This window comes from Cydia amplana, chromosome 13 (genome assembly GCF_948474715.1).
Source record: "Cydia amplana chromosome 13, ilCydAmpl1.1, whole genome shotgun sequence".
Taxonomy (NCBI): Eukaryota; Metazoa; Arthropoda; class Insecta; order Lepidoptera; family Tortricidae; genus Cydia; species Cydia amplana.
Window position 1 is genome coordinate 15,666,472 of NC_086081.1, and position 21,130 is coordinate 15,687,601.

At 38.4% G+C, this 21,130-nt stretch overlaps 1 protein-coding gene across 1 annotated transcript; it reads right to left on the reverse strand.

The window, feature by feature from the left end:
* Positions 1 to 996: 996 nt before the first annotated feature.
* Positions 997 to 19,949, reverse strand: LOC134653732 (neuroglobin-like). The gene is made up of 3 exons (XM_063509127.1): positions 19,771 to 19,949; positions 5,139 to 5,370; positions 997 to 1,272 (listed from the first exon to the last, which is right to left on the reverse strand). Exons 1-3 carry the CDS (start codon positions 19,947 to 19,949, stop codon positions 997 to 999), a joined length of 687 nt encoding a protein of 228 aa, XP_063365197.1.
* Between the last annotated feature and the right edge of the window lie 1,181 nt (positions 19,950 to 21,130).

Consider the following 21,130-nt stretch of genomic DNA (forward strand, 5'->3'; position numbering starts at 1 on the left):
AAATAAGCTACAGGAGTAGCGGCAAAAACCATTGTTATCGAGTGTATTTTTATATTTCATCTATTTTCTATAAAAATATTGTAAAAAACAAAAGCTCAATAAATATAATGTATACAATTTAAGAAACATGTCTACGAGACTTTCCACTTACGAGTCTACGAGACTTTTGTCTCGACTTAAGTCTAGGTACCTACTCAATATACACTTTAATGTTTCTGAGAAACAAAGAAGTTATAAGCTAAAATAACTACTTATCAATGCTAATATTATAAATCGTCCGAGTCTTAAGAGCCAACAGGAGCTAAGATTTAAATATTTTAGGTAAATATACCCGTCACGCTAACGGAAGCGGCTCCTAAAACTAGTGCGATAAGGACAAGGCGAAAAATCCTGCGTAAAAATCTCAAAAATCGAGGTTTCGTACTCGACTGTTTCCTCCTCCAAAACTTAACCAATCGTAACCAAATTTGGAAATCTAAATGATTATGACATTATCTGTGTCGGACCGTTTTGCTTTTTTGACTAATTGATGTCAGTTTTGAATAGCACGCCTCTCATTGCGGCATAGTCAATTAGGCCATTTTGGCCATTTTTGAAGGGCTCTAGCGCCTTAAAAAACAAACATATCAAAAAAAGCAAAACGGTCCGACACAGATATTGACAATATTAATCTGTGTTGAAAAAATCATTGCTCTAGCTTCAAAACCCACGGAGGAAACAGTCGAGTACGTTTGTATGGAGAAATGACCACTCCTGTTGGCTCTTAAGGTTCATTTAAACGGCGCGGGTTTCATTACAATGCGATATTTGATCGATCGGCTGAACTGGACGTACCCTCAATAGTCCGCAATGTAACTAAAATCGCATACGAGTTTGCGCACCGTCTATATGAGCCGTTGGGTTATTATCACGTAATATTTGCATGTATTTTATATACAGATAATGCTATAGATTACAACTGATCATAACATTGTATATAGATAGCCTGACCGTTACCTAACTCGCGTAACTCACGGTCTGACCGATCCCGTGTGCATTCTGACCGTTTTCGTTTACATTCTGACCGTCCCCGTTTGTGTTCTGACCGTTTCTGTTTACATTCTGACCGTCCCCGTTTGCGTTTTGACAGCTGCCCGGGGTGGCGTCCTCATAGCCTTTAACTAGGTTCTCGAGTATGAATCGGATAGTCAGCTTGTATATATTCTCAATGTTAGGTGTGTAGCGGTCTCCAAGCGTGATCTTCGCTGCCTCTAGAAAAGGCTGCTCTACTTTCTGAAAGGAGAAAATATTTATTTTATTTTGAGTAAAAAAATAATCCCTATTAAATTAATAATGTAAATGTCGCAGTGTACTACGTAGGCGGACAACACGCGAACGCGAAGCGAAGCGATGCGGCGCGGGGTGAATCAATCCTTTGATACCTATTTATAGACGTGTACGTGGGCGATCTCGTTGCGAACGCGAACGCCTTGGGTCCGCCGTGTCGCGCCGCGCCGCTTCGCTTCGCGTTCGCGAGTTGTTCGCTTACGTAAGACGCAGCGTAAGGCCCAAGATATATCTCAGGCCTAAGTAACTGTCTGTTTGAGTCTCGGTGAAGGACTTATTTAGGGTGGTTTTCCTAACGTAAATTATCATTCTACGATACAATAAATAATATTTAATAGAAAAAAACCGACGTCACAATACAGTTGAAATGCCATTTACATTATTTACAACCGTAGTGTATCTCATATACAAATAGCGTCAAGATTTAATAAAACGTTTGTCATAAATTATTTATAATACGTTTTATTGAATTAATCACAATTGTGAAAGAGAAACGTAATGATCTAATGATGCCATTCTTACGACATAATTTGCTAAAAGTTGGGAATGTCTCTAAACAGTAGGTATTACGTTTTGCAATGTGGGGTTGCCAGAGAGCATGACGTAAATATAGATCCTATACCTTATACCTTAAACAACTTGCCAACCGAATTTCCTTACATTTTTCCACAATAAAGATTTCCTTTTGCTGTATCAAAGGTAGTCGCTCCTTTAAATGGATTTCTGATCATTATATTTCCCCTCGGGGCACAAAGGTAAGAAATCGAACGGAGTAAATTAGACTTTCAGGCGGCCTCTGGGTAGTATAGAGCGTCGCTTGAAAACTATATAGAAAAGTAAGTTAACACTTTAGCCGTTAGTTATTCTTTAGTGAGATATTTTTGTAAAAAAAAGTGTAGACGCCCTCCAGTGGTGAAGGCCGGATTCGAACCGGCGTCTTTAGCAATCCGGGCTAACGCCTTTAACCCCTTGGCCACTTGCCTTGGTGGAACCCGTCCCAATTTCTCGACTTTATGCCATCTTACTAAGACTAGGCATCTTTGACCCACTCTAAGGGCAAGCACTATGCGCTTGCTTGACATATTTTTGATTAAGATGAAGTATTGAAGGTATTGAATTTAATAGCTGCTTTGATAGTGCACGACACCTTGCACTTTGTGACTATGCGCTGAAACTTGGCACAATTGATTCTTAGCTGGTCTTGAGTTGATAGAGATCGGGAGCCGACGAGAGCCACCTCCTTTTATTGGGTGGGGGGAGGGGGGGGGGGAAGTTCGACGCTGCCGCGCTTCAATTAAAGCAGTATTAGGGCATGTGATATATCATTTTGGGATAATTTAAGGACGAGGAATCTATTTTTGGAACAAAAACAATGCACTTTCTAACAAAAAAATGAATAAAGTAGAAAAGACTAAAAAAAGTATAATTTGTTTTTTTTTTTATAATAACCATTTTTTTTTAAGTATAACCGAAATCTCAAAACAAAAAATATTGTCGTAAAGCTACACTTATCTAGTTTACAAAAATATATAGTTTATTATATAAATCTGTTGAAACATGGGAGATAAAAAATAATATTCAGATCACCCTAAGATCTCAATGCATGATCGTCCGTGAAGTATAAGTATTATTTTATAAGGTACTTAAGTATTAAGTTTGTACTATTTACGTTAAATAAACGTTTTGTTGACTATAGTTTATTATATAAATCTGATGAAACATGGGAGATAAAAAATAATATTCAGTGTGGGTTAGGGTGATCTCAATGCATGATCGTCCGTGAAGTAGGGCTTAGGTACTGTTTTAAACACACGAATGGTAAATATATTATTGTTTTAGATCTGTTAGCGCCACTTGCATCATCCCACTAACCCGGGGTTAACCGGTTAAACCTGGAGTTACCATGGTTACCAGTACAATTCGACACTGTGTTAACGGTTTACCCGCTTAACCCCGGGTCAGTGGGATCGTGCAAGTGGCGCGTAGTATTTTAAATGAAACAACGCAATGTACATTTGGCAAAATGCCCGGACAACGCGAGGAAGATGATGATGACGATCCACTGCACAAGTGCTGATGCAAGTGGCGCTAACAGATCTAAAACAATAATATATTTACCATTCGTGTGTTTAAAACAGTACCTAAGCCCTACTTCACGGACGATCATGCATTGAGATCTTAGGGTGATCTGAATATTATTTTTTATCTCCCATGTTTCAACAGATTTATATAATAAACTATATATTTTTATAAACTAGATAAGTGTAGCTTTACGACAATATTTTTTGTTTTGAGATTTCGGTTATACTTAAAAAAAAATGGTTATTATAAAAAAAAAACAAATTATACTTTTTTTAGTCTTTTCTACTTTATTCATTTTTTTGTTAGAAAGTGCATTGTTTTTGTTCTAAAAATAGATTCCTCATCCTCAATTTATCTGAAAATGATATATCACGTGCCCTAATATTTATAGCTTTAGAGAAATGTGGCTTCAATTGAAACGCGGCAGCGTCGAAATTCCCCCCCTCCCCCCCACTAAATGGGCGTTGGCTCTCGATGTCTCCCGGTCTCTATCAACTCAAGACCAGCTAAGAATCAACTGTGCCAAGTTTCAGTGCATAGTCACAAAGTGCAAGGTTCCCATACAACATCGTGCAGTATCAAAGCAGGTATAATGGGAACGCGCTTATTCTTGACTTAATACGCATTTTATTAACATAGGTAGGTATAGTTAGAAAAACCTAGTATGGGAACTGCACGCCGACTGCACGCCAACTGCAACGTCAGCGTGCCGTTCCCATATAAGTTGCAGTCGAGTTGCAACGAAATATCATTTGATATTTACCAGTCGCTTTTCGGTGAAGGAAAACATCGTGAGGAAACCGGACTAATCCCAATACGGACCTAGTTTACCCTCTGGGTTGGAAGGTCAGATGGCAGTCGCTTTCGTAAAAACTAGTGCCCACGCCAATTACTGGGATTAGTTGCCAAGCGGACCCCAGGCTCCCATGAGCCGTGGCAAAATGCCGGGACAACGCGAGGAAGATGATGATGACAATTTGGCGGAATCTAATAGGGGCAAGTAAAAATATGGGTAACTGGGTAATGGCCAAAAATTAATAGGTAGGTATTATTATATTCCTATGGGTTTCAGCTACGAGATAGAGTCTACCACTTTAACAATCCATCGTACAATACTACGTCCTGTCTACGTCGCGTATACAATACAATACAAATCCTCTTTATTGCACAACCTCAATAAAATATTTACAGAGAGACACACATAATACATGAAGACAGAGGTAACAACAGGCGGTCTTGTCGCTAAAGAGCGATCTCTTCCAGACAACTTTTAGGTAGTGGAGAAATGATAATACTAATTAAACTATTTAGGAGGTGCAAAAAACTAAATTGGAAACTACATAATATATCTCTGAAGAAAATACCTATAAATATTAAATCGCGTATACTTTTATATCTGCACTATGCTCCAGTCAGAATGGCGACATCAAAGTGATTGAGTTAGTCGCCTTCGTTCGTCTGTTCGTTCCAGCCACTCTGCACTTACCTATAGGTATTGCCACCTTATTCACAAAACATTCGGCCCGATTCGAACTTTAAGATACGTCAATTATTGCGTCTAGATGCGATATTTATTAGATATGTCAGTGTCAATACGTGACGTTTTTTTTTTTCAAACAAAAACTTCACTTTTGACACTAAAACGTATCTGAAAGTTCGAATCGGACCGACTCTGTTGTGTGGTCACTGGTCACCAGTGTTCGATAAAAGGCTTCAATGATGATATTTACCCAAAAATTGCTAGCTTCGAACCCATCTATCTGATGATGCGTGGCCCCCACATGTTGCACATACACCAGGAACCCATCGACGTCTCGTAAACTCTTGATGCCCTCGTCCAGGGTATGCATGACCTTCGTAGCGTGTTCAGCCAGCTCTGTGGAGCTGAACTGGTGTTCTGCTGTGTGGAGCTCGCTGAATTTTGTGAAGAGAGCTAGGAGATCCTTGTTTTCTTCGAAGAGTCTGGAATAAACAGGAAGATTAAATTAACGGCCTCTTAGTCTAGTCGGTAGTGATCCTGCCCGTTCGAATCCCAGTAAGAGCATTTATTTAAACCTTTAACCATAGACATAATTAACATTTTAAACAGATTTTGAATGAATATGAGCTTTTTTTTCAAGAACCGCTTTTTTTAAATTTTGCTTGTTAAATAAATTTACGACGCTGAGCAAAATATCGAATATTATTTTTCCCGTGCATATCTTCTGGATAATGAAGCTAAGCTGTCGCGGCAGGCCGCGCTGCACCATTATCCCTGACAAGGGTCTGATCGCACGTATACCGCTATGCTAATGTGGAAATCGGAACTTTCTATTAGTAAACGATTTGTCAAATATTATAGACCCTTTACAGTTGTGATAAGGTTTGAGGAGCAAGTAGAGGGGGTTTTGAAGGATTATTTACAGAAAACTTGATGGTTTTTCAGAATACTGTAATAGGTGGAGCGCTGGAGTGGAAGGGTTGATTCACCAAACACGGTATACAGGTTAATAGATGTAATATCTTCCAGCTTGTATACTCTAATCCACCCAATACTTGCTATTCTAACTTTATATATAATTATTCTACGTGACAGAACAGGAAACCCCTTATCGAGTGGAGGCGCAAGATCTACTTTAAATGTGCTGATCACTCATATGCACAGACGTGTCGCATCATATTTTTAACCGACTCCAAAATTCCAAAAGGAGGAGGTTCGTTGGAGGCAATTCAGTTGTTTTTTTTTGTCAGGGTCGAGTTCTGATGATGGATTCCACGAGGAATTGAGACAACTCCTCAAAATTTTAACTTATAGCGATATAGCTCTAAAAAAAAGCATTTAAGTATTCCAAGTGCTAAGAATGGAACTGCTCATGAAGACCAGAATGCAACTCCTCCGCGATAAATATTTTAGCGCGATAAATTTACGTTAGGTACTACAACATTTGCGCATCGTTTAATTACGATAGAATACTGGACATTTTTCTACAAGAACATCCTGTAACTATAATTAAGTATTCTTGCAAATAAATGATATTGATTGATTGATTGATTGATTGGGGTTATTGTAATTATTATGAGATGCACTATGGTAAATAGTTTATATGGCATTTTAAACTCTCGTCTAGCCTATTGGGATCAGTAATGATAAAAAGAATGTGAAATTTGTGAAATTATGCGTGGTGAACTCAAAGAAAATGGGTTTGTTAAAATAAAACATCGAATGGAAGTATGACTGAATTAAGTTATCAAAATTTGTACAAGGAAAACTTAAACTTTGCACCGTCAACATTTTTAAGAGTTCAAGTTTATCAGTTACCCTCTTTTCCCATTAAACCGATATTATCTTTGATAAACGGCACCCGATCTTATCAAACAATCATTTTAACTTGCAATTTCAACTCTACTAGTTTGAGTTTGAGTTGCTTTTCGTAATAAATGGATTGTTAAGATAGGAGTTTGTTTAATGTAGTCGTTATCCATTTCGAATCGGGCCAATGAACTGAACTGGCACGTAAATAATGAATCGCAGGCATTTCAATTTGCACCGAAACGGCCTGGCAGGTAGGGTAACCAGGCCCCTATTTCACCACGGCGACAGGTGCGACAATTCGACAAACGTCACTGTTGCTGACGCTACAGGCATCCATGGGCTACGGTTACTGCTTACCATCGGGAGGGCCGTATTCCTGTGTGCCACCATCATTGTATTATTTAAACAAATGTCACTGTTGCTGACGTCACAAGCATCCATGGGCTACGGTTACCGCTTACCATCAGGCGGGCCGTATTCCTGTATTGCATTATTGAAAAAACTTTATTATATCGGCAAAAAACAGGTATTTCTCTTCCGAAGTTTATGATAATGATGATGACAATTGTCACACGATTTAATAGAACTTTCGGTACCTAATTCTTGACAGGAAATGAGTTCTGTGTCGGAATTTCGTGTCAATTGTCGTGTTTCTTGTGACAATTGTCATTAGCTTCGCACAATACCTAAGTAGGTACTTATTTAATGGCGATATAATGGAGTTTTTTTGCAAATTAATATATGTTGGTGGCAAACAAGCACACTGCCCGTCCGATGGTAAGCGGTTACCGTAGTTACCGGAGGCCTGTGACGTCAGTAACAGTGATGTCGACGATTGTCGCACCTGTCACCGTGGTGAAATTAGGGGTCAGGTATAAAATATAAAGTAAATGTAGAAAGCAGGAGAGTACAAGTGAATGCTGTGATCATCATCATCATATCAGCCTTTTATCGCCCACTGCTGAGCATAGGCCTCATGGGACGATACCCTTCCCTACGAGACCCTTCGCGTCTACATTTTTTTTAATTTGCCGCTCTTTTCTACTGACGGAAATGGCTTGACAGAGTATAGCAAAATTGAATGTGCGAAAAAATATTAACGAAACTTTTTAGTCCCACTTGCAGTTGGCGGTTCAATTTGCTAATTATCGGTACGAAAAAACAATACCAATATCATAAACTCTGGGCCCGATTCGGATTTTGTAATAGACATCTATTAGATATCTTTTAGACATCGCCAAGATACGATAACGATATGTTTAAGATCTAACCTGTCAAATTTGACATTTCCGCGATTCTGGAGATACTCTTGATCGATTTCCACAAGATATTACTTAGAGATCGAATTCACATGTAATAGTTAGATATCTATTACATGTGAATTCGATTTGCCCGGATTGCGCTGCAAAAGAGAACTAGTTGAAATCTAAACTATAACGTATCTAGAATGGATCTAGTACGTGTCGTCTCTTGTGAATATCTTGAAGTTCGAATACGGCAGTTAGTCATTACACGATGATGTTGTAAGTAGTTCAAATCTAGTGCCCATATATACCGACCTACTGACAAAGTATCTAGATAACCTAGCGTCTCAACTTGAGAAAGTGTCAGAAGCAGGCCAATTCGAACGTTTGACATCAAAATTATATTGGTCGTACTTGTCCGTACATGTATTGGCGCAAGCGAGACGCACGATAAATCTTCTGCTTCTATATTTCTGGCTTTATGGCCGTGTTATACGAATTATGGATATATGTAGGTATATACTTGTAAAAAACGTCCAAAACGCTTAACACGGCAGAATAGCCACGACAGCTGATGGTCACCCTGCTGCCGAGTGTTTTAAAGAGATAAGTTAACCGTTGACGGATCCGAATTGTGGAAGCGTATTTAAATTGGCGTGAATAAGGGCTTTTTGGCACTCATAATTTTATTTACATTCCAGGGCTATGAAAAAATATTTTAGAAGTAAGGTGTGTCGGGGTAAAAGTGAAAGGTTTTTAGTGTTCACTGCCTCAAAAGGAACCGGAACCTTTATAGGATCACTCGTGCACCTGTCTGGCTGTCCGACCATCCCCCCCCCCCCTTTATCTCCGAAACTACTCGGTCTAAAATTTTGGAAAAAATACACAAAATAGTTCTTTACCTATAGATGACAGGAAAACCTATTAGAAATGTGCAGCCAAGCGTGAGTCAGACTTAACCCTTAAATGCATAGTGTTGCCAAATGTCTACAAAGCATTAGACAAATTCTATTTGTTCCTGTATATTATTTCAATAGTAAAACTTATAAATTTTCCGAATTATTACATAAATTTACGCAGTATTTTAATTTATAAAAATTACATTTGTTTATAGACCAAATTATGGAAAACTTGGAAAAACCTGGAAGTTGATGATTTTTAGTATGTGATATTGGGCAGATTTTTCGGGGTTTGTAATTATTTTTTATTTAAGTACAAACTTTATCATAGGAACATCATAAATAGTGCACCTTTCTGAGGGCAGTTAAGATTTTTCCTATACCCTTTACTATAGCTATATATTTCCAAAAATATAATTTAGCCTATGCAACTTGTAACACTAATTTCGCAGTGAAAATCGATGATATAATTTTTTTTACTATCTTTCCTAGAAACGGCAAACGATTATGTGATACATATATTAATTTCGGACAAAAAGAAAAAATCATGCATATAAGGGTTAATAAACGGAACCCGTGGAACGCGAGTCCGACTCGTACTTGGCCGGTTTTTTTCATGAGGGTTAAAGGGGCCCATGCACTGATTATCAGTCCGCCGGACGACATGAGCCTGTCAGTTAGAACAAAAAGTTGACAGTTCCGAACAACTGACAGGCTGATATCGTCCGGCGGACTGATAATCAGTGGGCCCCTTAAGATAAAAAGCCGCCCGTAAAGGCAGGGACACTCCTTCAACTAGGAAAAGTTCGTCTGAGTATGGTAACCAGTGTCATAACAGGTCATGGACTTTTTAACAAACATCTTTTTATAACAGGTGTCACAGACAGTCCCCTATGCCGTGGATGTATGGAGAAGGAAGAAACAGCCTCTCACGTGGTGTTGGAATGCAGCGGAGTGGCCCCATACAGGGCAAAACATCTCGGATCCCCGAGAGATCTCCCCGAGGTCCTACTCAACATCAAAGGTTTGATAGGATTCCTCGAGGAGCTGGGCTGGCAGGACTAGCCCCTATCACGCAAAATAGGCGCAGGACGTCGAGTTGCGGAAAATCGCCCGTACTACAATACAATACAATACAAAGGCAGGGACATGACTTACGCATTGCGTTGCGTTATGACAAGTATGTTTCTAGCATACAAATTTCAGGGTTCAGATTTCATAATGCATAATGCGCACGTGGGATGTGTGTCCCTAGCTTAATGCTCGTTATACGGGCGGCTTTTCATCGTACCCCTCATGAAAAAACCCATTCAATATTACTCCAACCCATTGAATATTACCGTACTTGAATACGGGAATTTCTTACTTAGGGGGCTAATGCGAAGTTGTATTTTTCAAATTGAATTTTTACACGTTAAATCAAGGGCAAAACCATGAAAAAAATACTCAGGACCAAGAACGTCACTTTTGACACTGACAGATTGGTATCGTATCGTTGACATCTTTAGAAGCATTGTTCGAATTGGGCCGGTAGTTGGTCAAATAAGAATCCAATCAATTTGATCTGTCACGTTATAATGAACGGCCGCAAACAGCCGACTGTCAATATTTATTAGCCGTCAATATTGGTTAGTGGCGGCCCTGTTGAATTTTCAATCAAAAGCAAATACGAATGAATAGCGATACAATTTCGTTATTGAAAGTGTAGTTTTCGTTATGTTTTTAATTTTGCATTTTAAAACGAAAGTGGACGACCACGCAAAATCGTCTTTTCATACAAACATGTCCTCATTTTCCACTTTGGATATTAACAATATAGATTTTGACACAATTTGATCAATATCAACCGCAGATACATATATGCCCCTTATTTTGTTCTTTTTCGAATATTTAGTTATTATAAGAGTTAGAAGCATTTAAAATCGAAAAACGTCAAACGGTGGGGCATAGCTGTGGTTAATATACATCAAATTATGTAAAAATATTTATTTATTATATTACCTTAGCACTGCCTTAGCAAAACTTGTACTACTAATTAATATTATACATATATAGAAAACACCCATGGCTCAGGAACAAATATGTGTGTTCATCACATATATAGATGCCCTTACCGGTATTCGAACCCAGGGCCATCGGCTTCACAGGCAGGGTCACCCAGTAGGCCAGACCGGTCGTCAAATAGTTATTGTGGGAATGTGGCTAAAAGAACTTGACGGAAAAATGTTATCACATCGAGCTCTACATACTGTACATGTCGAGTACAAAATATACAAATGTGGCTTTCCATCAGAAAAGGGTCTTTAATGCTTCATGCGATAAGGACCTTTCTATCAGAATTTCTGTTGAAATTTCAGATAAAAAGGACCTTAATCGATATTAAACTTTCGTGAGACATACGGCGCGATTCGGGAAATTATTTAGAGATTCACTAGATATGAAATAGTAAAGATATGTGACGTTCCACGGCAAGAGGTACCATTGCCCCGGCTGAATATTGGAGCGGCGTTAATAATAGCGTAAGCGCCAGCCGCCATAAGATATTACCTTTTGCTGTGGAACGTCACATATCTTTACTATTTCATATCTAGTGAATCTCTAATTCATTTCCCGAATCGCGCCGATATTCTAAACTGTTTAGACGACAACGGTTTCACCCACTTGAATTTTTAGTCGCTATTGGCGACATGTTTCGGGCCCTTTGGGGGTCCTTCTTCAGGCTCGAGTGCTCGCGGCGACTGCAACTCGCGCACTGATCGCGCAGTACCAGTCAGTCGCCGCGAGCACTCGAGCCTAAAGGAGGACCCCCGAAAGGCCCGAAACATGTCGCCAATAGCGACTAAAAATTTAAGTGAGTGAAACCGTAGTCGTCTAAACAAAAAGGACCTTATTGTACTTATAAATAAATAAATAAAAAAATGAAAACTGGTAGGTACTATTGATTCTCGATTTTATCAATTTCTTTAATTTGATTTGTAGATGTCGGCGGCCGATCGTAAGATCAGGCAGATCGTAATGCATCTGTGTAATGTTTTGACGATATAGTGACATTAAACCAATGTCACTATATAGGTAGGATAGGTTCGTTAGGTTGCTTTAGATGCCCGAAGGGCAAACTGCCCAGAAATAGGGAACGGGGGAACGGGTCAAAGATTTTCACGTTTCACGATATGCCTAGGAATTTCACGATATGCCTGATCTTACGATCGGCCGCTGACATAGATATGGAATAGACGATAATTAATATAAACCTTAAGAATAGAGTGGACACACCGTGATATGGAAATCGTTTTAAAGTAAGAACGCATAATTTCGTACTCCCGGCATTTTCTTTTTCTATCGCATGTTCGTAATATTACTGACATTGGGCTCGATTCGGATTTTGTAATAGGTATCTATTAGACATCGCCAAGATACAATAACGATATGTTTAAGATCTAACCTGTCGAATTTGACATTTCCGCGATTCTGGAGATACTTTTGAACGATTTCCACAAGATATTACTTAGAGATCTAATTCACATCTAATAGATCGTAAAAGTGACATTGGTTGCCCGAATTGCGCTGCAAAAGAGAACTAGTTGAAATCTAAACTATAACGTATCTATTAGAATGGATCTAGTACGTGTCGTCTCTTGTGAATATCTTGAAGTTCGAATACGGCAGTTTGCCACTGTGCGGGCGGGACGGCTATGCACGTGCGATAGATAGGAAATGACGGGTCAATGTATGTCATTCTTTATCCCTATCGTCCTAACTTTAGCGTCTATGTGCACACGGTATGTTTGTATGTGAGGCATCAATGTGTGTTTAGATAAACTTAGAGCAGTCAGTTGACTTTTAACCTGTACCCATGTAATTTTGAGTTTCCAAAACGTCCCGCTTGGCGCGCTGTTCAGAATCCCATACAAAAATAGACAACGCAAACGCGAACGCACGTCACGCGCTCGAATGAAATTTACACTAGGGGTTCTGGCGTTACTTTCGTCCAACGTTTCTCCTACAATAACTAAATAAGAACCTATTTTATTATTACTTCGCTAGATTTTGAAGACTTAATTAATAGAGAGTAATCTTGACTCTTACTGATATATTTCCTTCAATTGCTCGCCAAATAGACATATTTTCATACGGCGCTCCAAAGATAACAGAAGCAGGATATTATATCTGCCACGTGGGCTTACGAAATATGCTCTTATTTTAATAGCAGTCAAGGCCGCCTTACAATTATATTGATCCAAACGTCTGGTGGATATGGATCACTAATGTCGGACGATAAAGTGCTATTAAAGGTTTTCCCCTCGGGGTTGGATTTGATTTGCCCTAAATAAAATGTAGTAAGTAGTGTAAGTACCTACCTTGTTGCTATGCCCGGATATGTTCCGCCTGGACACTTAAGAGATCCGGGGTTTTCATTTTATATTAGGTACCTACATATTTCTTTTTGAAGTGAAAACTTCTTTAGCGGCGCTGTGCACTTTTTGTGATGGGGAAAAAATGTTTAACTCGTGAGAGGTGTCACGTGACCGTAAGACGTAAGACGGACACGTGACCTGATCGAAAAACTGTTACTTCAATGTCATTGAGTTTTTCTTTATTGATTTAAATGCCATCTAGTGAGTTTCACTCTAACTCGAGTACTAACAGTGATGTGCTTAGGGGTTTCAAGTAATGCGACTAAATAACGCTAGATGGCGTTAACCTCAATTATACATAGTGCTGCAGACATTTTGCAATAGTGATTGAGTTTTCACTTCTGCCAGCACTCCCGGAGTGCAACCCGTTGTGTTTTTTTTTACAGACATATCGGGCTAGTCGGTAGTGACCCGGCCTATGAAGTCGATGTTCCCGGGTTCAAATCCTGGTATGGGCATTTATTTTTGTGATGAGCACGGATATTTTTGTTCCTGAGTCAAGGGTGTCTTCTATTATGTATTTAAGTATTTATTAATATTTATATAATTACATGTATCGTTGTCTAAGTACTTACCAACAACACAAGCCTTATTGAGCTTATTGTGGTCATGTGGTGCTTAATCAATTTGTGTAACAATGTCCTATAACATTTTTTTTAATAGCCCGTTATAGTGTCCCACTGCTGGGCAAAGGCCTCTCCCCTTGATCTCCACAACTCCCGTTGTTGTGCTTATTTCGGCCAGTTACTGATGAATGCGTCTTACGGCTTCGGGAAATGATTTAGAGATTCACTAGATATGAAATAGTAAAGATATGTGACGTTCCACGGCAAAAGGTACCATTGCCCCGGCTGAATATTGGAGCGACGTTAATAATAGCGTAAGCGCCAGCCGCCATAAGGTACCTTTTGCCGTGGAACGTCACATATCTTTACTATTTCATATCTAGTGAATCTCTAATTCATTTCCCGAATCGCGCCGTCTGTCGTCCCGCCATCTCTGTCTGGGCCGGCCACGTCCGCACATTAATTAATATTAATTACTTATTTACATAGACAATATAGTTTTATTATCCCTGTCACGGGTGTTTATTTGTCTATTTAGTTCCATTGTACTCCATTTAGTATCTTATCCTTATTAATGTATCTGTCTGAATACAGTAATCCTATTATGTAATGACTGATTAATCTGAACTTAAAGCAAATCCCGCACCCTATCCACTAGGGAACCATAGTAACGCTTCAATGCGATTAAAGACACATTTGTGAGACGTGTTCGCGTCCACATTTGATATAGCGTCCTTACGTCACTGATATGAGATTAATTGACAGGGGGAGGCCGGGAGACTCGCCCAGCCGGGCTAGCACATGATTGGCGCGACAGTATCTCGCCTCCTCTTTAAATAAAGAAATATTATAAAAAATAAGTATAAAGCCCCACCAAAGGATAAATATAAGGAAAAAACGTGCCTCGGAAATCAAGATAAAGTCATTCTCGGATAGATGGCGCACATACCTTTGGCATATGCTCGGCTAGATGGCGTTGACGACACCGTTTCATATTTAACAATTTTAACACATATTAGGCATCAGTGAAAGAACATGGGTCGAAATGATATAACAATTATAAAATCATTTATCCTTATATACCTACATCAATACATTTTTTTGATAGTTTTATACATTTTCTTTTTGAGTTTTAATCGTGTGTCGATAGATGGCAGTAAATTTACTGTGACTACAAAATTTACTATGCCCTCTATACTATCCATTTTCTTTGGCCCCACGGTAAGCTCAAGGAGGGTTGTGTCGTGGGTACTCATCAGACAACGATATATTATATAATAAACAAATACTTAAATACATAGAAAACAACCATGACTCAGGAAATATCTGGGCTTGCTATTCAGCTATTATGAGCGGACAGTCACTTTACTGAGTTTACTGTAATGAACGGCTGGTGGTTCTCACCACCGGTCTGACCACTGCCTTAAGACGAAAGTGGAAGACCCGCGCGAAATCACCTTTTCATACAAACGTAGTCCTCATTTTCCTCTCTGGATATTAACATTATTGAAAATATTTTGACACATTTTGTTGTATATCCATCACAGTTATGCCCCTAAGTTAGATATTTTTGTAATTTTAAATTAAATCTAATACCTTTAAACGAGCAATTCTTGCATATTTATTTATTCATATACCTATTTATTTGTTTTTATATATATATTTCGCGGGGTTCTCGGTAACGGCTTTAACGATTTCGATGAAATTTGGTATATGGGGGTTTTCGAGCGCGAAAAATCGATCTAGCTAGGTCTTATCTCTGGGAAAACGCTAATTATTGAGATTTTATATGTTTTCCGAGCAAAGCTCGGTCTCCCAGATATTATTTATTAGAGTTAGGAGCAATTAAAAATTTGTATGAAATCTATTTTTCGCTCCTAATTTATACAACAATAAAAAAATCGAAAAAAAGTCAAACGTGGGGGCGGGGCTTAATTATACATCAAATTATGTAAAAATATTTTCCATAATGTCAATATCCAGAGAGGAAAATGGGGACTACGTTTGTATGGAGAAACGGCAGTCCCCTTTCCTCTTAACTATAGCGAAACTAATTTGAGCATGCATCTAAACTAAGCTTCACGAGCAACTAACGTAATTATGCTCGCTGTAGCTTGAGACGATTCTGGTCTCCCAGTGGCATTTCTTGTGCTATTCACCAAGTTTAGCAATCATGTTAGTTTATGTTATGTCAAGTTTGTTAAATGTTACATATGTGCGTTGCTGTGGGGTAGTAAATAAATAGGCAAGACCGCAAGGTGGTAGCGTACCTAAATGACGATGGCGCAGCGTCCTGCGTTAAGGATGACTCACGTTAGACCGGGACGTGTCCGGGCCGGAGCTTCCGGGGCTTCGTTTTCTATGGAAATCATCACGTGATCACCTGTCATCTGTCATAGAAAAATAAGCGCCGGAAGCTTCGGCCCGCGGCCTGGACACGGCCCGGTTGGCCCGGTCTAACGTGAGTCATCCCTTATTCCTCCAATGATCGCTTGTATCTTATATAGTTTGTAAAAGGACTGTCTCATTTCAAACATAGACAGAGTAAATCATACTATATTTATCTTACACTAGTACTAGCACCCAAAAGAAAAGGATGAGAATAGTTTTTTGTTCTTATTTACTGACAAATTTGGTTTGACGAACTATAAAACTGTCTGTCATTTTATTTCGCCCATGAAAATCCGATGTCTGCAGATTTGCTATGTCTATGCATAAATTCAAGTTTGAAAAAATCAAACGAAGGTGGTTGATACTTACCTACATCAAATTGAGTCAAAATATTTTCAATAATATCGAGAGAGGAAAATGGGAACTACGTTTGTATGGACAAGCGGTTTCAGGGCGATCATCCATTTTCGTATTAACTACAGTGAAAATGTGGTGAATTAAAAACGATTTTCAGCTCACTAGGTCGGAAAAGCTTTATTTATAATTTAACTACATCTGCTGGTAAATAAAATTTAAATCAACGCCCATTTCGAAATTCTTTTCGAATTTTCTCTAGCATAATTTTATTATTAGTAAAATGGATTTTCCGTATTAATTTAATTTTGCGTTAATTATAATCACGATATTAATAGAGTCAGGCTAAGTTAACTCTGCATCGTAGTGAGTGTTATTTTAAACGTCATAATTTCATAGAAGTTTGACGTTTATGATAACACTTGCCATAGCTGGGCAGAAGTCCGTTAATCCGTTAATCGTTAATTGACGAAGTTAAGTTTTCGAGTAACGGATTAACTTTTAAGTTAACTTTAAAAACCTGTAACGGACTTGTTAACTTCCGTTAACTTTCCTTAAGTCTGTTAATCGTTAATACCTAAGTACCTACTCACACCAAGGCCGCGCGCTGCCGCGCCGCGCCGATCACGTTACGACTAGTTTGCGTTAGGTTTATACAAACCAGTTCAGTCGTAACGTGATCGGCGCGGCGCGGCAGCGCGCGGCCTTGGTGTGAGTAGGTACTTAGGTATTACGCATACGCAGTGCAACTTTACATAGCGCGATAGCGTTTATTGGCTATGCTATTATTAATTAGTAATGATTACCATGTTAATTAGTAGATTAGTCTTTAATAAAAACAAAATGTATGATTATTTCTACTAGTTTTATTTCCTATTGCGTATATTTACGATTTCGAGTTACCGATTAACTTTAACTTCCGTTAAAACTTTTGAAAAGTACCGTTTTAACGTTTAACGAAGTTAACTTTTTATTTAACGGATTAACGATTAACGAAGTTAACTTTTTGATTAACGTTGCCCAGCTCTGACACTTGCAGTTAGCTCAGCCTGACTCTACTAGTATGATCAGAATATGATAAAAAATTCTAACAATCATTTTAGGGAATAATATCGTCTTCGGTTACCGCGATAGTTACTCATGATATTAACACTAAATATGTAGATAAAATATGTATGTATGTATGTGAATGTAGTATAAATTCAATATACGCGATTTAGTCCGTTTTAATAGTTTTATTTCAATAATTTTAGGGGTTAAACAAATAACCATTTTAATACCGTTTTCTACAAGCCAGTTAAATTTATCATCATACGTCCGTCGGTGATCCACCACAGATCCCTAGATTAACCAATCCAATTTATATCCAATATACAGAGTGTTTACAAAACAAGAGCAACTGAATATAAACAAAGGCGTGGGCGGGCGTGGGTCAGAGCTATTTAATTTGCACCGAAAATGCCTTTGAAAAAAAACTTCTGAGAGGACTTGAGTTCAATAATGCCTTCTTAAATAAACTCCAGCTAAACTCCAGGCATTTAAAATATATTCAATGGGTTGCTAATCTTTTCAATCGAAAAACTGTCTGCTGAACCTGTGTTGGTTAGCGAACACAAACAGTTCTAGATTAAAGCCCCTCGTAATGGAGCGAAACATGTCAAACAATGTTGGTTACCAGATGACAGGAATTTTCCTGACATGTCAGGAATTTTGGCCTTTTGTCAGGAATGGGGAGTTGGGGACGGAACACGAAAATGTCAGGATTTTTTTGAATTGATGGACTTTTTTTTTATAAAGTACCTTTTTATTAACTTAAATTAATACAAGCAATAAATTTAATAAAACTTAAAAAAACGCGGCTATTGGCTCAATCGGGTGACCATCGCTAACGGCTAGACCCCCCTCCCGTCGTCGTTAAAAATATGAATGTCAGGAAAAATATTCGGAACTCAGGAATTTTGTCAGGAAATTCTAACTTTGTATCTGGTAACCCTATCCGTGTCAGAAAGGCTTGGTGCCATAATGTCCATGGTCAATTAGTCCGAATGTGGTCCGAATGTAATAACGCCCTGATGACGGAAAGTCCAGATGTAATAATACCCATTTGTGTCTAGACATTATGACTTATGACATCTGGCCATTCTGGCAGTGGGGCATTATAACAGTTTGCCTAAATGACAAAAGGACATCACGACACCTAGTCTTTCTGGCAATATGGCTAAACGGTTTTAATATGGTCGATTTTGACAGCTTAAGACACATAATTCTAGTTTTATTATTATTGAATATACATATATCGGTAACCTTTTCATATTAAATTAAATAAGGTAAAGTAACAAGTCAAATTTGAAATATAAAAAGCCGTTCTCCATACAAAATCAAGTTTTTCTACGAAAAGCGGGCAACATTTGCTCAGTACTTACATAAACCACCGAAATAAAAACCCATCATGAAGTCCGGTCGGATACTGAAAGTCGTAATTCATAGACAAATGAAAGAACAATTCGACAAACAGTACAACAAAAGGAAATAACAGTAGGAGAGCAAACAGGAAGGAAATATATAATTTATATGTAACCGAGCGAGACGGTGTCTGCGGTTTCTTTGATGTTTGATAAGATGCAAATGAGCAGACGCATCTTCCGATGCTAAGCAATTGCTGTCGTCCATGGACACCTGCAGCATCTGCACCAGAGGGGTTACAAAGGCATTGCCGGCTTTAATATGAGAGTGTGACTCTTTTCTCGATGGTTTGAAGATCGAAAGGTGGATGCACTGTGAGAGATGACAGGAAACGAACACAAGTGAATGATAAGATGACAAGCGATAGAGAGGTATGGAAGAAAAAGACATGCTGCGCCGACCCTAAGTGAATGGTGATGATGACTCAAGATAAGAGCTTCTTCTTCAACCTAGCGTTTTCCCGGCCTAGCGCCAGGGTCCGCTTTCCTGCTCAGTCTTCAACTCAACTCAACCTTTAAGTGACTCAAGATAAGATAAAAGATTTTTATTCGTGACGATCACAAAACATGTACGGACGTGTACATACAACAACAACAGCAATAAAAGAAGAAATACATAAGTGTGCGACATAAAATTGACCCAATGCTAGCTATAAAGCCAGCGCTGGTCTTCCGTAGGGCCAATTCGGTGATGCCACGACAGATAACACATAAACTTAGTACATCATTGTGAACTTACTTCACAAACAATATGATCCCAGTCTTCTCGATCTGTCTGTATATTCCCTTCCAAGACGCCAGCATACAATACTGCTGCTTCGTGGTCAGGGGACACCTAGGGTCCGACGGGGGCGGTGGCCGGTCGAAAGGGTCGTGGTTCAGCTCTGAAGCCGCTAGTTTCGCTAGCTTGCACCCCATGACTTTGAAAGTTTTGAAACTTTAACTTAAGTCATTCATCAACTGCTTGGACAACTTTGCTTCTTTGCGATTACGCTCTTGTAAGATCGTTAGATTGACTGGTTAGACAAAAATTGTTTTTTGGCGTTGTTAAAAAAAACTGTAGAGTCACGTCCAGTTTAGTAGTTAGCTTCACAGTGAGACGCCGATTATCGGGATGATAACACACAATTTTGATAAAAGTATTGACTTGTAGATTTGCTTCAATTTTTTAGATTGTTTACTATGTCCTGTTACTTGAAGTTAGCGAGTTAATGTTAACAGTTGACAATCGTGATATATTTTTAGCGCTAACTGATTTAACCTTAAAATTTAACGTTCCGATATTTTTAGAATCACAAGTTTATTTAAATTTAACTATGAAATAATTGTTTTAGTTATAATTTGCTAAAATAATATAAGTATGACAAACGTGTCGTTGTCTTAATACCACTTATAATCACTGTCTTAGAACTTAAACATTTTAAATCAAGCTATTTAGATTAATAGCCTGATCTAAATTTCTTTCGCAATTAACGTTCGATCACATGTAAACACATTATCTGCAATAATGGCGTCTAGTAGAATTCCATTAATCGATATTTGAATATAAAGTTATAACCGTTGCGTCTCGTGGTTACGCAGGCGCGATCTTTTTGGGACTGACTCTAGTGCACTTAGGCGTTTTAGTGATGGGAAACGTTTTAGTTTACGAATAAATTAGTCATTATTTTGTTTTATCGTTAGTAAAAAAATATAAAAAATGTTAATTTATATTAATTAACACTTGGAGAGGATAAAATATACTGGTTTAAATGTGAAATTGATATTTTTATTGTTGCTTTACAGAATTTCAAAGGCACAGTGAATCCGTTTGTCACTTTTTGATTTTCACTCGAAAAAAGCATCTATCTATATTGTGTTAATGTAGTAGTCATTTATATTCCGACGCATTGTTAAACATGTTAAACAAGCTTGTAGAAAAATGGCTTCCCAATAGTTTTTCCCAATAGAAAAATAATATCCACACGTTTTCCGTTCAGCCAATCAGTATCCATTGTGTGATTGTCTACAAAACTAACGGCTCACTTAATATATCGTAAGATATAGAGGGCAAAGATCTCATAGTGGGAGGGAATGATTATCCTCCTAACTTTGCCGGG